General features: G+C 44.3%; 1 protein-coding gene across 1 annotated transcript in view; it reads left to right on the top strand.

Annotated features, from left to right (window-relative positions):
- Positions 1-19,558, top strand: part of RHPN2 (rhophilin Rho GTPase binding protein 2) — a 49,711-nt gene that overhangs the window by 22,898 nt on the left and 7,255 nt on the right. The window contains exons 5-13 of the mRNA XM_066636931.1: positions 2,411-2,488; positions 3,859-3,983; positions 6,311-6,477; positions 9,741-9,928; positions 14,590-14,746; positions 15,916-16,035; positions 17,010-17,204; positions 18,803-18,879; positions 19,300-19,446. Coding sequence (XP_066493028.1) covers positions 2,411-2,488; positions 3,859-3,983; positions 6,311-6,477; positions 9,741-9,928; positions 14,590-14,746; positions 15,916-16,035; positions 17,010-17,204; positions 18,803-18,879; positions 19,300-19,446 — 1,254 coding nt within the window. The remainder of the gene's footprint in view (positions 1-2,410; positions 2,489-3,858; positions 3,984-6,310; positions 6,478-9,740; positions 9,929-14,589; positions 14,747-15,915; positions 16,036-17,009; positions 17,205-18,802; positions 18,880-19,299; positions 19,447-19,558) is intronic.

Raw genomic sequence — 19,558 nt, 5'->3', positions numbered from 1 at the left:
GTGATGCTTATACAGAGATCTTACCTCCCCCACACTTTTCCCCTGCTTTTGGACTGCTATATATGGAGATCTGCACCCCCCCCCCACTTCCATCTGTTGGTTCTGTGTGCAAGGGGTTTTGCATTGGTCTTGCTGTGATGCCTATACAAAGATCTTACTTCCCCCACACCTTTCCCCTGTTTTTGCACTGGTCTGTATAGAGATCTGCTCCCCCCCCCCTTGTATTGGAATCCAGGAAGATCTGGTGAGGAGGTAGATGTGGTGTCAGCAGTGGCCCCTTTAAGGGTAAGGCCTGGGCATTCAGCAGAGTGTGCTGCACAGCTGCAGCCACTGGAAGGCAATAGGGCCCTCAGGGATATAAGGAGTACCAGAGGCAGAAAGGGTTTGTGGGTTTTGAAGGAGTGTGGAGGGAGACTGACTGGGTTTATTGAATTTGGAATCTGACTGTGGCTGGACTTGTATACCCTGATGGATTTAACTGACCTACCTGGAACCTGACCTTGGACTGTAATTTGGCTTATTGGCTCTGGACTCTGATTTGGTAACTCTGAATGATGGGACTGATTTACTTGGCATCTGTGGACTGGAACTGGACTCATTTTTGCTTGCTGCACTGGTGAGTTGCACAAGGGGGACTGATCAGCCTTAAGCAGGCATGAGGCCCAGTGGATTGGAATTTGGCAGAACATCATTGTAGCAGAAAGATATGTGATCCCCTATTTGTGTGCACCTGCTTTTGTGAGCTTCATAAATTCTGACTCTAGCGATGATGAGTTCTTGGTGTTTCCAGAAAACTAGAGTGCTCAAACCTTTAAGTCTCTCCATTTGTTAATGACAGTGATAATGGTTCTTAATGCCACTGTTGACTGCTGTTCACTTTACATGGTTCAAATGTTATTCTGTTATAGTTTATTAAATATTTTATTACACTATTTGGTTCAGAATATTTTTTCCTTGTTTTTCTCCTCTAAAAACTAGGTGCGTCTTATGGTCAGGTGCGTCTTATAGAGCGAAAAATACGGTACATAATAGCCTGTTAAAAGTACAGATCTGTAACATTTCCCCAATTGGCAGTCACACATAGTAGCATCAAGACTAATATAATAAAAATAAAATATTGAAATGAATGGGGACCCACCTGAAATTGGTTTGCAACCCACCTAGTGCAGGAGTGTCAAACATAAGGCTGGATGCGGCCCACAGAAGCTTTTAATCTAACTTTCAGGCTCTCAGCTGCTGAGCAGTGCCAAGGATTTACTGCTGAAAAGGCAGCCCACATGAAAATTTAGCTCTGCCATATCTTGAAATATGATCAAGATTTGCATATTTTCTCTTCTGCCATTTGCAGCTAATGAGTTTCTAAGTGAGAAAAAAGTTCTTATTTTTGGTTGTGACCTGTTTAATGACATCACTTCCTGCCTAATGACATCACCTCTGTTCCTCAGCAGGCATCATGAATGCTATTCAGCCCACTGTATGAAATGAGTTCGGCACCCCTGACCTTGTGGGTCCTGGCCCACAGTTTGAGAAACACTGTATAATGTTAGAGTTGGAAGGGACCTTGGAGGCCATGTTGTCCAACCCCCTGTTCAGTGCAGGCAGCAGCTGTTGTAATAATAATAATAATAATAATAATAATACAGGTATTTATATACCGCCTTTCTTGATCTTTATTCAAGACTTTATTCGAGGCGGTTTACATAGGCAGGCTAGTTTAAATCCCCGGAGGGATTTTTACAATTGAAAGAAGGCTCTATCTTTCAAGAGCCACAACAAATTCCGATGTTTCGTTCCGATCTGGCCTCCATCCTGGCCTCCATCCTCCCATGCTCAGAGCAGATGGAAATAGCTCGGCTCAGCTGCTTCAAGGTCACACGGTGCTGGTGGCCTCAAACTGGCGACCTTGTGGATGTTATCTTCAGGCAAATGGAGGCTCTACCCTCTAGACCAGACCTCCTGCCTGTTGTATCCCTGAAAGGTGGCCATCCAGCCTATACTTGAAAACCTCCAATGAGGGAGAGCCTGTAACTTCATGAGGTAGACTGTTCCAGTGCTGGAAATTCTTGCAGCTAGGACATTCTTTCTAACTCTACTTCCCCATGTAATATAGATAGGTAATATACAGATACCTCACAGGGTGGTTGTGAGGATAAAATGGATGAAAAGAACAGTGTATACTCCTCTGAGCTCATTGGAAGAATGGAAGACACAAATGAACGTGTGCCTGTTGTTTTAGGGGTGGCTAATTTAGTTGAGTCCCTTCCAATCCTAATCTTTCATTTTGACAGTGCCTTGAATGGCTTTTTGAACACTTACATGGTTGTGCTAAAGAAACTCAGCTTTTGCATTTAAGATTCAAAGCCCTTCAGCGTATCTCTCTTTAAAAAGAAAACTTTGATTAAAATTTCAGGACTTTATCCTTGAGCACTATAGTGAAGATGGTTCTGAGTATGAAAATGAAATTGCAGATCTGATGGATTTACGACAAGTAAGTTGAGTTTCCCCAGGAAATATTGTCCATTCTGTCAGTATAAATGGTGACAAATGCTTATGACTTTCCAGTTTTCTAACCCTGCAAGCCAAAATGTATTCTAACTATTTAAATAAGTCAAGACCCTAAAACACTTGTGGTATAACTATCATCCACTGCTGGGTTCCTCCTGGGAGTGATTTATATCAGGCCTACCTCAAAAGCCAGCATTCACTAAGTTCATACATTGTTAATGGTTATTTGTGAAAATTGTGATTGCCTTAGGCTGCAGATAGATGCAATTAACTGGGAGTAACTCTCATAAATCTCGGTGGAACATACCAAGTGGACATACTTCTGAGTGGACATGCCTAGGATATACTGCTAGTTATTACTTGGAGTTGGTTTTACAAGTTTTTTGTTTTACGTAGTGATAATGTAAATTCTTTGAAAGCGCAATGAAAATATTTAAAAAGAAAACAAGAAACTAGTATCCCTAGAACACCTGGGCTGGGCTGAGGATCTCATCTCCCACAGTCCTTACTGCCACTTACAGCTGCTTTAAGGAAAAGGCAGCCTGGGGTGCTCTTGCATCTGCAGCCCAATGGAGTGGTAGCCATACACCCTGGAGCTGTTATCTACTTTCAACTTAAGCCATTTCTGCCCAACGTTGCATATATGCAACAGGAACCAAATCTGTACACCTGTGGGCCAGGCAAAAATGGGTTAAAGTAGTCACTAAGGCTTCTGTAGCTGGAGTCACCACCTAAAGCAGCAGTTCTCAAACTCTCTGGGAGTTTGGGAACTGCTGTAAGTTTCTGTGGGGGAGGAGCAAAGATAGCAGCATGTTCTCAGCGATTGTGTTGCTGCCTTTGCACCCCCCTCACCCCTTAAGGGAGCAGAGAAAGGGCTTCTCTGGGTAGGGTGTTGTGATGCCCCAGTTTGGGAACCCCAACCTAATAAAAGATTCATTTTTTAGTTCTAGGGTCACAATCGCCAAGTCTAGGTTGTGTCCTAATGTTTTGCCCTAACTCTGTAGAGTTTTCTCAAGGGAATAAAATAAAACTAAAAAGTAGTTAGCTAATACCTAGAACTACTGAAAGTGACTTGGAACAGAATATCATGCTCTATTGATATTCTGTTCCAAGTGATTCAGTAGTTCTAGGTGTCAGCTAACTACTTTTTTCCCTTGAGAAAACACTACAGAGTTAGGGCAAAACAGCAGGACACTATGTAGACTTTGATTATGGTCTTAGAACTTGAAAATGAATCTTTCTTTATGTACTGTCTGCTTTTTCTAATTCCTATTTTACATTGAGGCTCCTTTATCTTTAAGGCCTTCCAGAAACTATAGTCAGAAATATGATGATAATGTTGTGTATTTTAAGGCTTGCCGAACTCCCAGCAGAGATGAATCTGGAGTTGAGCTGTTGATGAGCTATTTTGTGCAACTTGGCTTTGTGGAGAACCGATTTTTTTCACCCAGCAGACATCTAGGGATTTTATTTACCTGGTAAGTTCATGGGGTGAAAAATTAACACTGTTAATCTAATGTTCAGTTCTGATGAATTTGGAAAGCTGTTTAGAATTTGATTTGATTGGTTGGAGCCTGGGAGTTTCTGCATGTAAAATGTAAACCTTTGCCATTTGTCAAAAAAAAACTCTAAATGGTCCCGTCAACCATTGCAAAAAATGGGGTGTGTTGGTTGTAAGAGAACATGAAGAAATATGCTTGGTGTTATAAGATGTTCAGCAGTTTATGTGTATTGTGCTAGATTATAAATGTTAATTCTTGGTTGATGTAGGACAGGATTGCCATTGATCTGCAAATGTGTGGTGGGTGAATCTCTTAACCCCAGTTAAAAGGTTGGAAATAGGCCTCAAGACTGTGTATTCTTTTGTCTAGCCTCCTCCTTTCTTGCCTCTTGGGTGCAGATTCCTCTCATCCAGCTGCGGACCTCTGCAGCCCTGTGCCTAGGGCAAAGCTCCGCAGTGGCGCCCCCCTGCAGGCTATCACCACCCCCCTGGGCAGAAATTCGCCCCCCCCCGCCACTCACCAGAGGCTCACGGAGCCTCGCACAACCTCCTCCATGCCAGGGAAACTTCTGTGAGGTTCCCCGGCGCTATAAACTGTGCTTCTGGCAAACCGGAAGCACAGTTTCTGTCCCCGTTGGGAGCCTCAAAGATGCTTCCGTGGGGTCCCAGCAGCTACTGCCTGGGGCATTTGCCCCAGGCAGGTCTATGGCAGGCACGCAACTGCTCTCATCATCATGGTTAAGTGTTTTGCCAGCACTAGTGTTGCTTGGTTGAAGCTGACCACAGTTCTCTGTCAACAAGGGTTTGGAATCAGATTCAGACCATGGTTAACCCTGGTGATACGAGTAGTATTATTCTGAACTATATGGTTTGCTGAAATGGGTGAGACTCTTGTTGAAGGGAAAGACTGGGAGAAAGAGCACATACTTTGGGGGCTTCTTCCCAATCTCTTAACTATGATTAGAGGCTGGTCAGTTTTGCATCTGGGTACAGTAGCATGTGCTGTGGTTCCAACCAGACTTGATTACTGCAACCTGCCCTACATGGAGCATGTTCTGAATATTCTTCAGACCAGTGGTTCTCAAACTTTTAGCATTGGGACCCACTTTGAGAATGAAAATCTGTCAGGTCCCACCGGAAGTGATGTCACGACCAGAAGTGGCATCATCAAGCAGGCAATTTTTAACATCCTAGGCTGCAATCCTACCCATACTTACCCAGGAGTAAGCCCCATTGACTATCAATATTTAAAGCATATACATAGTAACCTGTGAACTCTAACATTTTTCCAAATGCAGTCACATACCATGGGAGCATCAGTTCTAGCATATTAAAATAAAATATTGAAATGAATGGGGACCCACCTGAAATTGACTCCTGACCCACAGTTTGAGAAACACTGCTTCAGACTATTCAGAAGCTTTGGCACTTCAGTCAGAATCTGGAGCACACTCTGTTGACTATAGTTCTGCAAACTTGTGCAATGAGCTCAGTTTGCTTCTGGGTCTAATTTAGGTGCTGTTTTGGACTGTTAATACCCTAATTAGCTTGGACCTTGGGTCCTGTCTGCCTGTCTCCATATAAACCTGTCTGTCTGGAGCAGGAAGACTTTGCTTCAGGTTATCTCATGAGTATCTGGTGGTGATAGAAAAGTGTTTCCTCCTAAACCCTTTTCTGCATCTGCATCCAAGCTGGGAACTCCCTCCCCCATGCAGCCTTCCTGGCTACCTCCATTCCCTTGTTCCAGAGGATTGTTAAGACAACCCTTTCCTGCACGACTTACGGCGTGGCAGAATGGATTTGGAGACACTGATGATGTCTTGCTAGATATGGTCAGTGGCATACCCAGGGGCTGTGGTGCCTGGTGTAGCAATGTTGTAATGTCACGTGATGTCATGCAATGTCATGGAACATCACTTCTAGGTTCTCTCAGCCGCTTCTTGAGTCATGAAGCAGGTGGAGCTTATGGGCATTCATGGCAGCAGCTGGGGCACCGCAGTAATTTCCTGACATATCCTAGGTATGCTACTGGATATGATTGCTGGTCTATGCTGTTTTGTGTGTGTGTGTGTGTGTGTGTGTGTGTGTGTGTGTGTGTGTGTGTATTAGTGATTGTTTTCACATTTGAGTTTTGTAATTTTTCTGTTGTTCACCACCCCAGCAAGGGTGGTAAACAAATCTTTTAATTAATAAATCTGCACTGATTCATTGCATTGACCGCTATAGCAAAAAGTACCATAAGATTCCTGATTTCCTCTTCTTTTTTTCCATTAAGATGTCTATGATTTTTTTTTATCCATAAAGGTATGACTCCTTCACAGGTGTCCCTGTCTGCCAGAAGAACTTGTTGCTTGAAAAAGCCAGTATTTTATTTAATATTGGAGCGCTCTACACACAGATTGGCACACGATGCAATCGACAGACGCAGGATGGACTGCAAAAGGCAGTTGATACATTTCAGAGAGCTGCAGGTAGGTTAGAGTTGTGGTGTTTTCCCCCTAAACCTTTGGAGGGTTGCTTAGTTCAAGCGCTTGGTTTAATTTCACAGTGTTTCGGTTGCAAAAGAGAGACAAGATTAAAGTCCAAAGGGTTAACAGGATCTGGGACAGGTTTTTAATTAAATATCCCTTTTCAAGGATAGTTAAACTGTGTCTTTTGCCCCACAAGTAGGGCTGCTACCTGAGTAGCACGTTTAGAAAAGACAAAATGAATATTGTGGTTAATGATTAACATGCTATAGTTGGCCAAGGTGCTGGCAGTCCAGTATTAACCATTTCTCTTTCCTCACAAAGGAGAGCCTTAGCCGTAAGCCAAGTAAGATTACAGGTCCCTCTGATTCAGTTTTTCTCAACATTTGTCCCCTGCCATACCACATTGCGTGGTCCACCTACCAGTACGATCACTGGAAGTAACTGGTAATGATATTATCACCACTTACTTCTGGATAGGGAGGCCAGATGCAATGCAACAAACACTGGTAAGTGGTTCAGACACTGGCAAGAGGGCTTTTTCGAGCGAATGAAAAGCATATGCGCCCACCAAGTGACTTGGTGATCTGCCCGCCGAGCCAAACCACCTCCTCCTGCTGATTGCGTTGTGTTGCAGGTCTCGCTGTCAGGCAGCGGGATCTGGGGGTCCTATGTGTACCACCTCATGAGTACCACTGGTTGAGAAACACAAATCAAACTCGATACTGTCTATATTGATCAGTAATGGCTCCCCAGGGTTTGGTCAGGGGGATATTCCTCAGCCCCTACCTAGAGACACAGAGGACTGAATGTGGGACCTACTGCAGCAAGCCCTCTACTTCTGAGCTATAACGCCAAATTGTGGGGGAAGGCTGGATATCCAGTGATCAAGGAGCAAGGTTTCAGGTCCTGTGTAACTCCTTGCAACATACCAAAAGTAGCAGAAACTGAATAATGTAAAGATTTGCTTCATCTGCACCACTTGTCTGGATGGCAGTATCTAGCTTTTCTTGTATCCTTGGAACAGGTTTTGAGTGACCTTGGTTCAGAACTCTGTCATCTTATGAATGGGAAGTGCATACAAGCCAATGTTCTGGGATCTGTACCTGCTGCTTCCATCTGCCTGAAGCACATCACTGTGGCAATTGGCCTATCCAGTTAAAATCAGCTCATTGTACCTGTGCATGATTGCATTGCTCTGTAACAATACATTTATCATTCATGGAGCACACACAGTCTGTTGTGGGCAAAGCAACAGTTGTTGCTATGATCTTGGCCTAAATATAACTGTGCATGTACAGGGAGACAAAAATCATGAGCAAAGCACTTGGGATGGATGGATGGAAAAACCAAACTGCTTCGTACTTCTGAGAGCTAGCTCACCTTTTCTTCCCAGATTGCAATGGAGTAGTTTTCCTTAGTTTTCTTGTTCCTGACTGACATAAGGGTTTTAATGAATTTTCATGGGCTTTCCATCCCCTTTCAAAATTCAACCCTGCCGTTCTCACGACTCTTTAGAAGGGTTAGTTGAAATGCAGTTCTGGCAGAAGTCCATGCAAGAACTCTTCTTATCTGGAGCAGCATATCAAATGCCACCCCCATGCCTGGCAGTGCCTCAGCCTCTTCCTGCTCCCTGGATTCAAGAAGGGAATAAAGAAGAAGAGGAAATGTGGGGGAAGGGAGAATAACGGACTGCTTTCTCCTTGACACTTCCTCTTGAACGGCATCCCCCTCCTTTTTTCCAATTCAGGGACAGGAGTAGGAGGAGCACCAGCACAGGGAGAGAAAGGGAGGTGTCCTCTGCCAACTTTCCACCTGAGGCAGCTGCCTCAATTGGCCTCATGAACAGGCCTGCCCTGGTTCAGGGGTCTGTTAGGAAATTGTGAGTTTGGCAAGTTTAAAACAAAATCTGAAGTTCACTATTCCTTTCTCCGGGGAAACAGAATAACCTTTGCATACAAAAAAAAAGGAAGTGCTTTTCATGAATGCAAAAGGTCATAGATGTCAAAGGCCTCTGGGATGGTTCTGTGAAACAATGGCAGTTAATGAACAGCAAGGAAAGCCACTCTGCAGTAAATGTAGTATGTCACCGGTGGGAGGGGAGATTCAAAGTCCTGGTCAATGCAGGGATCCGCTTTCAATAGTGTTGGGCAGTTAAGAGCTGCAGGTAAAACTTGACCAACCAGTTAGGTGTGATGCATATTTGAGAGGAGATTTCAGCCCTGTGAAACTAAGTGTCACTTAGTGTTTATGCTACAGTAAATGTTTGTTTTAATTTTCAAAGGAGTTGTTACCTTTGAAAGGAAATGTCATCCTAACTTTGTTCTGCCAGTCGCACTGTTCTGCCTTGCTTGCTGCTCTGGCAGGGCAATGCCTGCACCTCTGCTCCCTTCAGGATGTTTTCCAAAACTTGCTTGGAGATTTCTCTTCCTCAGACTTCCAAATGCTCCTTCCTTCTACCTTGTCTCTCTCAGCCATTTCTAAAGCGACCTCAGATCTTCAGCTGCCTCAGGCAGAAGGCTAAGTGCTGCTGCTTTGATGCCAGGAGAGATGATGTCTGTCATTGCCTGATTGGCATTTGTAGAAGAGAGGGACAGACCGGAACAGGAAGTGGGGGAGAGGAGGGGGGTGGGCTAGGATGTCTTCTCACTGCTCTAGCCCTACTCTCTTCTACTTCTTCCCCTCCCCCCTTCTCTTTTTGCAAATATAAGTGAGGCAGGTGTGATGCCTCTTCGCAAACTTTGTCAATAGTGGGTTCACTCACAGCTTGGGTTTGCTGAAGAGGAGCTGCTGCCTTGGGAATGTTAGAAATTGTTGGTTTCTGTTGCATGTTGTGTTTTCCCCCTGCAGGTCTAATAAAACTGAAAAGATGAACTGTAGGAAGGAGGATTAGGATGAACCGTAGGAAGATGAACTGTAGGAAGGAGTGTAGCTTAGGAGACCAGCTTTAGCACTGTTTGATTACGAGTCCTCTTGCCCCTTCTTGGTTTCTATTCTTCAGCATTAGAAATGGATTAGATATGAGTTGAACTGTTTTGTGCACCTCATTCTCTTCGAAGTGTGTGATTTCATTTCCTGTCTGAATACCTGTGCCATTAATAAAGCTTCAATGAAGCAGAAAACACTTGGGTATTAAATAAAGCTTTTTCTTCTTGAATAGCCTTCATGGAAACTTGGTATTTTGCTAGCCATTGATCACGAGCTCCTGTGAAAGGCAGTGGCATTAGTAGCTTCTCACTCTTCCTTCTTAATTTTTAACCCTTTAGGAGTTCTTAATTACCTAAAAGAGACTTTCACCCACACGCCGAGTTACGATATGAGTCCTGCCATGCTGAGTGTTCTTGTTAAGATGATGCTTGCACAGGCTCAGGAATGCCTCTTTGAACAGCTGTGCCTTCCTGGAATACAGAATGAGTTTTTGACACTCATGAAGCTGGCACAGGAAGCTGCTAAGGTAGGCTGCAAAGGCACATCCAAGCATACACGTCCGTTGCTAGTTGACGGTAGCATAAATCGGCCACTTGCATGTGTGATATACAACATAGGATGTACAATGCCCTCTATTTCTGTCTAGCAATGTATTGTGTACACTGATTGGCAGTAGCTAGCTGTGGTTTCAGATGGGAGGTCCACCCACATTACCAGTTTCCATGGGGGAAAGATGAATGAATGAATCAAAACTAGGGAGAAACACACACACACACACACACACACACACACACACACACACACACAAACAGCATTTGTATGTATCTGCATACGTGGGGGTTGTTTTGGCTGTAGTGAATCAAGAATCAAAGAATGTGTTTCACTTCCAAAAAAAAAAAAACACTCAAAAGAACAGCAAACGGGGGGGGGGAACAAGTTTGGTTACATGTTGCCCCTCTTGTGAGGAAACGTACAGGTGGGAGTCTTTCTCTTTTTGTTCAGAGGAATGGAGGGGCTTCTTTCCTCTAGTGGTCAGGAGTCTTGACCCATTCTTTGGAATATGACTGCAAAAGAGATGGAGGATGACTCCCCAACCATGCACGTGCTTTTTTGGAAGGGTGATATGTGAATTGTCCTTAAGGGTGAAACTGCCCTAAGTACAAATTGGGATTGGCATGCTTTAAAGAAAAACTTCAGTGAATAGGGATTGGGACCATGGCGGTAAAGGGGTTCACCCTCTGCGCCCACCACAGTCTTGATTTGGATCCCACATATCCACCCTCAGTTGCTTCTTGCTTTGGAATTAAATGCTCCTGTTAGCATCAAAAGAAGCTTTCTCCCTCAGCTGTGTGTCAGCAGAGGGGCTGATCAGGACCACGGTGGCAACGTAAGTCGAATGCTTCCTCCCCACCTCAGTGCTATGGCCCCAATCCACGGGGGGCTCCTAACCACACAGTGTGTGTGAGCCTAATATTTACTGAATGAAACAAACAAGTAAATTGACCTCCGTCGTATGCTTAAGGACATCTGGTTGGATCCATGAAAAACTGGATTTCTTCACCAAATTCCATGAGTAAACCTAAAGAAAGTAGCTTTCCAGAAGATCAGTCAGTAGCAGCGATTGAAGGTCACTGAACGCATGACTTAAGGCACTACATGACTTGAGGCCATGTGCCAAACGTGTCTTGCCAAGTTGAAAGCCCTTCCACTGGCCTGTTTTGTTACACTCATTGCCTGTATCCTGATTTTAATCTAGCTCCTCGAAAGCAAAGCACTGTTGGTTAAGCCTGCTGTCTGCTAATAACCCTGCTCCTCATTTTTTTTTTTGTATTGGCAACCTTCAGTCTCGAAAGACTATGGTATCGCACTCTGAAAGGTGGTTCTGGCACAGCGTCTAGTGTGGCTGAAAAGGCCAATCCGGGAGTGACAATCCCTTCCACACCGGGAGCAAGTGCAGTCTGTCCCTGGTCTGTCTCCCTGGCTATGGGCCTTCCTTCTTTGCCTCTTAGCCTCAGACTGTTGGCAAAGTGTCTCTTCAAACTGGGAAAGGCCATGCTGCACAGCCTGCCTCCAAGAGGGCCGCTCAGAGGCCAGGGTTTCCCACTTGTTGAGGTCCATCCCTAAGGCCTTCAGATCCCTCTTGCAGATGTCCTTGTATCGCAGCTGTGGTCTACCTGTAGGGCGCTTTCCTTGCACGAGTTCTCCATAGAGGAGATCCTTTGGGATCCGGCCATCATCCATTCTCACGACATGACCAAGCCAACGCAGGCGTCTCTGTTTCAGCAGTGAATACATGCTAGAGATTCCAGCACGTTCCAGGACTGTGTTGTTTGGAACTTTGTCCTGCCAGGTGATGCCGAGGATGCGTCGGAGGCAGCGCATGTGGAAAGCGCTCAGTTTCCTCTCCTGTTGTGGGCGAAGAGTCCATGACTCGCTGCAGTACAGAAGTGTACTCAGGACGCAAGCTCTGTAGACCTGGATCTTGGTATGTTCCGTCAGCTTCTTGTTGGACCAGACTCTCTTTGTGAGTCTGGAAAACGTGGTAGCTGCTTTACCGATGCGCCTGTTTAGCTCGGCATCGAGAGAATGAGTGTCGGAGATCGTTGAGCCAAGGTACACAAAGTCATGGACAACCTCCAGTTCATGCTCAGAGATTGTAATGCAGGGAGGTGAGTCCACATCCTGAACCATGACCTGTGTTTTCTTCAGGCTGATTGTCAGTCCAAAATCTTGGCAGGCCTTGCTAAAACGATCCATGAGCTGCTGGAGATCTTTGGCAGAGTGGGTAGTGACAGCTGCATCGTCGGCAAAGAGGAAGTCACGCAGACATTTCAGCTGGACTTTGGATTTTGCTCTCAGTCTGGAGAGGTTGAAGAGCTTTCCGTCTGATCTGGTCCGGAGATAGATGCCTTCTGTTGCAGTTCCAAAGGCCTGCTTCAGCAGGACAGCGAAGAAAATCCCAAACAAGGTTGGTGCAAGAACACAGCCCTGCTTCACTCCGCTTCGGATGTCAAAAGGGTCTGATGTGGAGCCATCGAAGACAACAGTGCCCTTCATGTCCTTGTGGAAGGATCTGATGATGCTGAGGAGCCTGGGTGGACATCCAATCTTGGGGAGAATCTTGAAGAGGCCGTCTCTGCTGACCAGGTCGAAAGCCTTTGTGAGATCTATGAAGGCTATAAAGAGTGGCTGTCGTTGTTCCCTGCATTTCTCCTGCAGTTGTCTAAGGGAGAATACCATATCAGTGGTGGACCTGTTGGCTCGGAATCCACACTGCGATTCTGGATAGACGCTCTCTGCAAGTACCTGGAGCCTCTTTAGTACAACTCGGGCAAACAGCTTTCCTACAACGCTAAGGAGAGAGATGCCGCGGTAGTTGTTGCAGTCACCCCTGTCACCTTTGTTCTTGTACAGCGTGATGATGTTTGCATCCCTCATGTCTTGAGGTACTCCACCTTCTCTCCAGCAGAGACAGAGGATTTCATGCAGCTCAGTGACGATGATCTCTTTGCAGCATTTTAGGACTTCAGCAGGGATGCTGTCTTTTCCAGGTGCCTTGCCAAAGGCAAGGGAGTCCAGGGCCACGTGAAGTTCTTCTAGGGTTGGTTCACTGTCAAGCTCTTCCAGCACAGGCAGGCACTCAATGTTGTTCAGTGCTTCTTCGGTGACTACATTTTCTCTGGAATATAGCTCAGAGTAGTGCTGCACCCAGCGTTCCATCTGCTGCGCCCGATCCTGGATGACCTCGCCTGTGGCAGACTTCAGAGGGGCAATTTTCTTCTGTGTTGGACCTAGGGCCTGCTTGATACCATCATACATCCCCTTGATGTTGCCCGTGTCAGCTGCTATCTGTATCTCGGAACAGAGCTGGAGCCAGTAGTCGTTAGCACATCTCCTGGCAGTCTGTTGGACTTTGCTGCGAGCAGTTCGGAGGACCTGCAGGTTGCGCTCACTGGGACAGACCTTGTATGCTGCTTGAGCTCTCCTCTTTTCCTCAATGACTGGTGTCAACTCCTCAGAGTGGGCTTCAAACCAGTCTGCCGCCTTGTTGGTCTTCTTGCCGAATATGGACAAGGCGGTGTTGTAAACGGTATTCTTGAAATGTTCCCATCTGCTGGATGCGTTTGCGTCGGCCGGGCCTGGAAGAGATTCCTCAAGCGCTTGTGCAAATTCCTCCACTTTTCTCTGATCCCGGGTCTTGCTGGTATCAATGCTGCTCCTTGCTGCTCCTCATTAAGGCTACTGAAAGATGTGCCTATCAGTTATGCAGCCTCCACTGTACTGTGAAACTGATATCTCCTAATATATTGGATTAAAGGCTTGCAGTCATATCAAAGACAATCCAATTTATACATTAAAAATCTGAATTTTTAATTTAGTACTGATGATGCAAATTTATACCCCTTTCTGATAAACTTTTAAGTTTTGAAATTTGAGTGGTGATGAGGAAGCACAGAAACCTCAAATATGGAGGTTTGAGGAGGTGGGACGAGATGACACAAGAAGCAAGAAATGGGACTGGGGTAGCGAAATGCCCCCTTCCTAGATTCCTTGATATTTTCCCATCCATTGCCTTTATAGTACCAATGTGCAGGATCCTCAGAGGACCTTTTCTGCAAACAAATGGCATTTCTGCTAGTGTCAGTACCTAATTTTCACCGATTCCCAGCTGCACCTCCACTTCTTGTGCCATTTGGAGGGGACCTTTACCTTCAGGATTGGTTCTTTGGTGAGCACAAGGAGCTGCAGCAGAATGCAGAAGCAGGAAACCCCATTGCCCAAGGAGAATTCCTCTTCCTCTTATACTTGTTTCTCAGCTAATTGTACTCACAAACTTCCTCTTGTACTTGTTTCTCAGCCAAATTTCCTGCAGTGATGAGGACTAGTATCTTTTTTTCTTTAATTCTTAAGAATTAAGACTCATTAAGCCTTTTAAAAGAGTGGGTTAACAGTCTCAGGATTTCACCCTTCTATGATAACAACATGACTGTACATGGAGAAATGATGCAGGATTGTGTTTTCCTCCTTAGTCCTTACTAATTTGTACCCTTGACAGGCGACTGTCTTCCTTCCGCAACACACACCCACTGACTGTTCATGAAAGGTGGTCATTACCCCCAAAATGACAGGGCACTTATAATGTTAGACAAAATGCCTCATCTGTGGACCTTGTGCTCTGTTTTCTAGGTTGGAGAAACTTACACTCTTGTAAACACTGCAATGAATCAGACACCGGTCAAGGAGAACATCCCTTACTCTTGGTCAAAACTGGCCCAAGTCAAATCAGACCATTTCAAAGCTTTGGCTCATTACTTCGTTGCAACTGTTCTGAGCGACCATCAGAGTAAGAATTGTTTTGAACAGCTCTGTCTATTTACAGCATGACGTGTTCAGCTTCTGGAAAGGACTTTTGCTGTATGTCAGTTTTTACATAGCTTTCTACCGCATAAGATGGTGGCATAGTGATTACAGAGACCCAGTTTCAACTCCTGTGCGCGCCCATAAGGCTCAATGGGTTTGGCTTTGAGTAAGTGGCTGGCCCACCTCATAGGAGGACAAATGAGGATCTGTGAATTTTAAAAGGGTAAGATAAAAAAGTAGTTAAAATAAGAAGGCTCTCACAACGAAATGTTGTAGTCTGCACATCTTCCTGTGAATAAGCCTCAATAGACTAAGTGGGGCTTCCTTCAGAGTAGCATACTCTGAACCAAACTTGGCCCTCATCCAAGCTGAGCTGGTACCCAAAGAATGTCCAGATCCTTATGCCCCTCCACCAAGAATTTTGCATTCATGTCTCAGCCCTGGAAGTGTCGGCCCTGATCACATTGTAGGTTGCGGGAGATGAGTTGGAGTTTTCAGTATTGAACAGCTATCCTTATATTTCTCTTTCTGTTCCAAATCTTCCCCTTTTCCTTTTTCTTATGTCTGCCTCCAATCTGTTTCCCTTCCCTTCACCAAGTTAGCCATTTTGCCAGTAAATACTTGAAACTGAAAATACTATACTTTTCCTTTTCACCCACAAGGGATGCCCCCTGTTTCTCGCACCCTTTGAGTAGCCTGGGAGCAAGGCATTCTTGGAGTTTTTTGCCATCTTTGGCTCTCTTTTGAAATTTCAAACTTCTTGAGTTCAGGGAGTACTCAGATACCTTCATCACCTTTGTGGGCGATCCTGTTTTGGCTACATTTCTACACTGGCACAGGGATGGAGACTTTAGAAACATGAGACGTTAGAAACATGTGCTATGATTAGTACCCTATATGTAAACAGGTTTGAAGAGGAACAAGTGTGTTTAATACATGGAGTAAAGTGACCTCAGAAAATGAGAGATCACATGCAGACATCTGACAGTTAAGCTTATGAACAATCAAATTAACACAAAGAGCAATTTACCAAAAAAACAAGTTTTAGATGCTGTTGGCATTTAGGCCACACCCTTCCTGAAGGAATCTGATGCAGATGGAAATGAAAGTAAAGAAGTATTTATCTTTCATTTGCCTTTATTTATATTCTAGTACGCCAGAATGATGATGAAGACCAACAGGAGAAAGCCTTTTCCCAGCTGTACGACCACATGCCAGAAGGGCTGATGCCCTTAACTGTTTTAAGAGAACAGGGTCAGCGCAAACAACTAGGTAAGGACAAATCCATTCAGACATCATGCCAAACTATTGAATGGAGACATCAGGCTCCATTCAGACATCATGCCAAATAACTGAGCTTTCAAACATATGACCCAACCATTGCTTAGGTCAGCCCATGAATGAGTCCTGGTAAGTCTGTCTTGTTTTATTTAGAGCGCAATCCTAACCCTTTATGTAAGTGCTTTCCAGCACTGGCATAGCAGTGCCAATGGGACGTGTGCTGCATCCTGCAGTTGGGTGTCACTCATGGAGGCCTCCTCAAAGTAAGGGAATGTTTGTTCCCTTACCTCAGAGCTGCATTGCTCTTATGTCAGCGCTGGAAAGCACTGACATAAGGGGTTAGGATTGCACCCTTAGTCTCAGAATGATGTGACAAACTTCTGAGGAGTCGCTTAGTCAAGACATTACCAAGATTCCCTAACAAGTGGGCTCCTGGAAATCTCACTCATCCAAGTCTGTTTCAGCATAACTATCTGCTAACTACCATCCCAAAACCAGTAAGGTTGCTTTCACCAGGGAGACTTGTCTGTGTCGTATAGCAGTAATTGGATTGCTTGGTGCCCAAGTTATTCTGCTTGGGGAAGGACAGCACTTTAGACTGGCATTTTGGTTCTTTCCTTTTCCATGGCTACTTATAGCATATCTGGGCTTGTGTGCTCAGGATGGATTTGCTGGATCACAGCTAGTAAATCAAACTCTTAGATTAGATTAGAACAACAAGTCCTGTTGCCCCCACTGGAACAATCCTAGTGCTCTGTAAATGACTCCTTGAAACTCCTTGTGTGAATATCCTTCCAATTGCTTAGGACTGAGGAATTGGGTGTTGGCCAGTTTCTCCCTGGAAAATAAAATATTTGACAAAGATCTGTTGTGACAAGGCCAGCCTTTTTGGGGAGTGGGGGATGAGGGTGGAGAAATATCAAGGCAGTATTCTGTTTATGGACTTGTGTTTTTGGCTTCTCCAGGGAAATTGCACTTGCAGAGGGCTCTCACTTGTCATGAAGAAGCTCTGCGGGTTTGCAGCATGTGCAAAAAGCTTCGCAACATAGAGGTCCTCCAGGAAATTCTGTCTGTCGCATATAAACGCTCCCATCTCAAATTTCCGCAGCAGGAATGGGGAGAGGACTTCTTGAGCTTGGTGCAGGCTCCTGACATCCTTCGTAAGAATTTCTCTTTTTTAAAAAAAACAAAAACTATCTGTTTGGAATTTTCATGCAGTTTCAAAAGTTCCACAAACAAGTGTGTAATTAAAAACAAACAGGAAAAGCCAACAAATAAACACTGCAGCATCTGTTCACAAGATAGAAATACAAAGAAATGTGATATCCTGTAGGGGAGGGTGGGTAAATCTGTGTGTGTGTAGCTCTTCCTCTCTGTACCATCAGTAAAACTTCACAACTTGTGTGAAGAGCAAGAGCTTGTACAGGCTCCTGAGTCCCTGATTTAGATTTCTCTGTGGAGAGTCTACATCGTATGTGGTCAACCAGGTCTCCATTTTTTTGTGGCACAAGCTTTATTTTAAATAGCCACTCAAATGCCACTAAAATGCTCAGAACTTTGGGTATAAGCTCAGGGGAATCCCAGACTAAGCTGGCAAATGAATTCCCTTTGTTGTCTGGGCATCCAAATAGGTGTTTATCTCTCTTTGAATGGTTTAGAGGTTTTTCTTCTTCTTTTCAAATAAACTTCAAATAAACTTTCAAGCCAAACTTGTTTGGCTTCCTATAACCCTAGGTGTGAGGATCCGGCACTTCACACCCACTTAATCCTATTTGATTCTCTTTCCCCTTCTAAGAAAATTGCTGTTCTGGCTACAAGTAGGGGCAGGAACTCCTCATAGTCAGTTAAGGAATTTGTTCTTTTCCACAGTGGAAGGACTCTTATAGGATGGGCTTATGCCCAAAGATTCTTCTTCCTTGGGAGCCTTCATGGTCTCCTAACAAAAGAGTAGAACTGGCAGCCATGATGGCTTGAACTTTTGGGGATTATTGTTTCTAAGCACTAAAGTTACTTAGTGTGATCCATACCAGCTCCAGGTAGTAAAACGTATGTAAGCTTTTTTTTTTAGTGTTCCCCGTCTTTACCTTTTAGGTTACAGGCAATATGTATTTGAAAGTCATTTTCCTTTAAAACAGGGATTCTTAACTGGGGGTATGAGAACCAAATGATGGGGGTATAGGACTCTATCTCTTAACAATTAAAAAAAGATTAGAAGATTTATTAACTAGCACTGTTTATCAATATGAATTGAGTCATTTTATTCCTAGCTATCCATATGTAAAGTAAAACCAAGCTATGGACATCTTATGAAGTCATTCTGGTACTTAATACATAGGACTTGATGATGATGATTTTGACAGTCTGGCAGAAGAGGTATGGGGACATAGTAGGAAATCTGTTGGGGATCTGTAATCTTAAGAAACCCTGCTTGAAAAAAATAATTCAAAGGAGAATGACTAACAAGTATTCAAACACCATGGCTTAAAGCTCAAAAGCCAAATGCTTATTGAAATGAAAATTCCTGAGTGGGCTCATAGGAGAGGAAGTCTTGTTGGTCCATTCAGGGCTTCAATGGCTGATGACACTACTCTTAAATTGGTTGTCTGCTTGCTTCCAGATTCAGTGAATACCCAAGAACCAAGTAGGATTAAGAGGAAAAAATACTGAACCAATGTAGTCTGGGGACATAGCTGTCATTCATGTGATCTTGCTTGTCAGGTTTTTCTAACCTTGTCTTTTTTGTTTTGTTTTGCTACAGCTAAGACAGACCATAAAATAGAAATGATTGGTCCTCTCTTTTCCAAGGTGAAAGTAAAAGACTTATTTGAGAGGCTGGTATGTAGTAACCGTTGCTTGTTTAAATTTTGACTTGCCTTTGTTGTTAATGAGTGTAAATTCCTTTTTGCAGTTAACTGCTGCCTGAAAGCAAACCAGTGGTTTCTTGAAGTGTTAATCTTTCATTAAGGGAGGCTTTTCAAATAATTTACATTATTTGAACGTAAATTCAAATAGGGAATTGGTTGCATAGGGACATAAGAAATCCTTGCTGAATTAGGCCAAATGCTCAACTACTCCAGTATCCTGCCTCTAGTAAGCTGACAAGGGGGGGGGGAGAGAGAGAGAGAGAGAGAGAGAGAGTTCTACCCTGCAGTTAGTATTCATAAATGTACTTCCTATATAACACTTTCTGCAATTAGGCTTACCATTTGCACAGTGCCAAGATAACCATTTAACTTTCGGCTGTGTCTTTCTCAGGGCCCACTGACAATGTTTTCTGCAAAGCAGAGGTGGACGCCTCCTCGCGTTGTCCGTTTCCATTGTGAAACTGAAGGTCTGGGCTTTTCCCTGAAAGGAGGTCCACCAGCACATGTTTACTGTCTTGACCTAGCTAGTCCTGCAGCAGTAAGTCAGGATCTCATGTCATTTGCTTCCTTTCGTTTGCCAGGGCTCTGCTTGAGAGCTATATGCTATGATGCTGTCACTTGTACAGAACTAACGTATTAATTTCAGTGGC

Source organism: Tiliqua scincoides, chromosome 9 (genome assembly GCF_035046505.1).
Source record: "Tiliqua scincoides isolate rTilSci1 chromosome 9, rTilSci1.hap2, whole genome shotgun sequence".
NCBI classification, from domain to species: domain Eukaryota; kingdom Metazoa; phylum Chordata; class Lepidosauria; order Squamata; family Scincidae; genus Tiliqua; species Tiliqua scincoides.
The sequence above is the reverse complement of the archived record's forward strand: the minus strand, read 5'-3'. Positions and strand labels throughout refer to the sequence as shown.